The sequence below is a fragment of the Castanea sativa genome, chromosome 1 (genome assembly GCF_040712315.1).
Source record: "Castanea sativa cultivar Marrone di Chiusa Pesio chromosome 1, ASM4071231v1".
In the NCBI taxonomy this organism is placed as follows: domain Eukaryota; kingdom Viridiplantae; phylum Streptophyta; class Magnoliopsida; order Fagales; family Fagaceae; genus Castanea; species Castanea sativa.
In genome coordinates this window covers 70,642,506-70,645,838 of record NC_134013.1, presented here as the reverse complement: position 1 = coordinate 70,645,838, position 3,333 = coordinate 70,642,506, and the positions used below count along the sequence as shown (strand labels likewise).

The following is a 3,333-nucleotide window of genomic DNA, read 5'->3' as shown; positions in this document are numbered from 1 at the left end:
ATTTAAGGGGTCTAAATGAAAATATAGTCTCTTTTCTCTTAAAAAAATTAGGACCAAAATATCTAGCCATGCTAATAAGATGCCAAAGGAAAGATTTAGAAGATGATTGTATTATATATTGTGGTGATAAGAAGAAAGAAAGAGCAAGTTAACATAGTGGTTCTTATTAAACAAATTAACTAAGATACATAAAACAAAGAAAGAACAAGTTAACATAGTGGTTCTTATTAAACAAATTAACTAAGATACATAAAACAAAGAAAGAACAAGTTAACATAGTGGTTCTTATTAAACAAATTAACTGAGATACATACGTCTATTCAAACTACTATCTGAGTCATTTCTGACCACAACAATACTATTACACAACTATATATTTTTTTTTATATGAACCTATTACATACACAAATACCTACTACATAAAGATCACACTTGGACCTATTTTTTATTATACATCATGCAGAGCATATACCATTAAACCTATTATAAAAAATATACCATTAAACCTATTCTTTACTTCAGTCCCTGATCCTAATTTCTTCAAGCGGTGACACCATTATCTTTCACCTCTTTAGCTAAGGCCTCGTCATCTTTCACAAGTACTCCAACGCAATTCTCTTTCACCTTAGCTAAACAGCCATCAACTTTCACATCTTCTTGCTTCTCTTTCTCTTCTTTCTCTGCCTTTAACCGTGCCTCTTCCTCAGCCTTCTTTGTTGCTTCCTCTTTGGCCGTCTTGATAGCTTCAATCAATTTCTTCAAACAAGCCTCGGCATCTTCATTCAGTGACTTAGGCATCAAATTCTCAGCAACATCAGCAGGAGTAATATTGGTTTCCTCCAGTAAGTGGCCAATAGTCACAAAAAAAGGGTGTGAGTCAACATCCAAGTAATTTTTGGCAAGAACCTTGAATGCTTCAAAGCCACAATAAGACAATTCTATGTGCTTGTCCATACGTCCCCTCCTAATGAGAGCCGGATCAAGCTTTTCCACGTAATTAGTGGTGAAAACAATGATCCTCTCTCCTCCAATAGCAGACCAAAGGCCATCTATAAAATTCAACAACCCAGAGAGAGTGACCTTACTATTGCTGTCTTCTTCACCTTTGGTCATTTTACTAATAGGATCCTTGGCTTCTTCATCCTCGGCTTTCTTTTTTTCCTTCTTTCGTTGACCCGTAAGATCAAGTGAGCAATCAATATCTTCTATCACAATGATCGACTTACCTGTGGTTTCGATCAAAAGCCTCCTCAGCTCTGTGTTGTCCTTAACCGTTGTCAATTCAAGATCATAGATATCATACTCCAAGTGGTTGGCCATGGCAGCAATCATGCTAGACTTACCAGTTCCAGGAGGACCATAAAGAAGATAGCCACGCTTCCAGGTCTTGCCAATCTTTGTATAGTACTCTTTTCCCTTGCTGAACTTTTCAAGGTCATTGACGATTTCCAACTTTTTCTTTGACTCCATGGCCAAAGTGTCAAAAGTTGCTGGGTGCTCAAAAGTCACATGGCTCCATTTCCGTGCTTTGTACCTTTCCCAATTCTTGCTAGGATTGTTAGTGTACAGCTTCCTTTGTCGATTGCTCACCGTTATTTCCTTCCCTTTTTGCATTACATGATTGATGTACGCCCCACAGACTAAATCTCGGTGAGACTTATGGAAAGTGAGCTTGTAATACTTCTTCTCGTCTATCTCCGGGAAGATAGAAAATGACTGTGTTCTCGTGGTGTTTTTCTTGACAGTCCATGAAAGCTTGACACCTTTAAATTCATCAGTAACCCCTTCGTTCTCGTCCAAGCTCAGTTGTACAGGTTGACTACTGTCTTTGACAACTACTGCTTTAAGATTTCTAGCTTCCCTGGAGGACTTTCCACTGAGGTATGTTTCAATGGCAGCATAGGCATCACTACGCTTGAGATCCATGTACTCGTCACTGTCGCCAATGAATTCATTGAACGTAATATTGATATAGGGGTACACGAAACTCGCCAATTTCATACTATAACTTAGGATAAAGCTACGAAGATGATCAGGGAAATAGTTGTCAAACATTGCCCAAAGAAACATTATGGTAGCAATCAATGAGCCAATTTGAGACCATGTTTCCCCCATCATCATCGTCATTTTTTTCTTTCTCAAACCTTTTGTGAATTGTTTGAGAATAATGCTTACTCATGAAAGAGTAATGCGGAGCTGCCTACATTTATATAGAATTTTCGACAGCTTAGGGTTTTTATTTTATTTTATTTTATTATTAATATTACAAGCATGGGCGGAGCTGTTATTGGATTAGGGGGGGGGGGGGGGCAAAGGCCCCCAAATTTTTTTTATAAAAATATTATTATATTAATAGGTACTAAGTTTAACAATTTTGTTCAATAAAATTACACTTCGCCCCCCTTAATAATGCCATTAATTCTTTTGAGAGTAATCTTATAGCCAAAAACGTTTTTACAATGTTTATACAAACTATTAAGGTAGCAAATTCTTATTAGTTCGTACACTTGTATAACTTTTTATATATCAATAACCACTTATCATATTAGCAATTTGTAAAATTTTTGTAGTTTTAGTATTTTTCACCTTTTAAAGGACATAAAAAATTAATAGATTAAATCTAAAACAAAATATAAAAACTCAAAAAAATTAGCTCAACAACAAAAATTACCAATATAATAAAACTAAAAAAATTAAGTCCAATCAATATATTTTACCCAGAACAAACTACTTGGCCATTTAAAAAATTTTTAACGAAAATCCTTAGTAGTAAAAAAATAGACTCAAGGGTCAGAGCCACCGCACACAGCTAGCAGCAAAGTCGCCCCTCCTAACTCCAAGTCCTGGCTCCGTCCCTGATTACAAGTCTAGATGGAATAGTTACCCTTACCCAAGTCTTGGATCCTTGTCAACCAAGTTTCCTAAGTACTAATTATAAAATTCCCACTTCACACGTTGGAAGCACGTTTTAGATACTAAGGAGTAGGGGACCATTCACTCCTCCCCGTCTTCGTCCTCACTTCTAACAAAAGTAACTTGTATTTTTAATAGCGAACACAATAATTTTTATAAGAATATCTTTAACAGTCTTTTTAAATTTTTATACTGTTTGGGCAGTAAACAGTTATTTTTACTTTTTGCATATCTACTTTTTCAATTATACTTTTCAACAGTTTCTCTATCGCTTCTCTATTTCGTTTAAATTTTGTTTCTTCATTCATTCTTTCAGCTTTTTTTATTCTTTTATTTTTTTATAATCTTCATTAATTCATTCCCAACGGTTTTATTCTTTAAATATCCAAATGGAAAAAATTTCAAAATTTTGAATGGTCA

The 3,333-nt window shown here is 35.1% G+C and overlaps 1 protein-coding gene across 1 annotated transcript; it reads right to left on the bottom strand.

Annotated features, from left to right (window-relative positions):
• Positions 1–263: 263 nt before the first annotated feature.
• On the bottom strand, positions 264–2,186 carry LOC142610663 (AAA-ATPase ASD, mitochondrial-like). Its single transcript, XM_075782547.1, has one exon. It carries the CDS (start codon positions 2,125–2,127, stop codon positions 541–543), a length of 1,587 nt encoding a protein of 528 aa, XP_075638662.1. The 5' UTR covers positions 2,128–2,186; the 3' UTR covers positions 264–540.
• Positions 2,187–3,333: the final 1,147 nt, after the last annotated feature.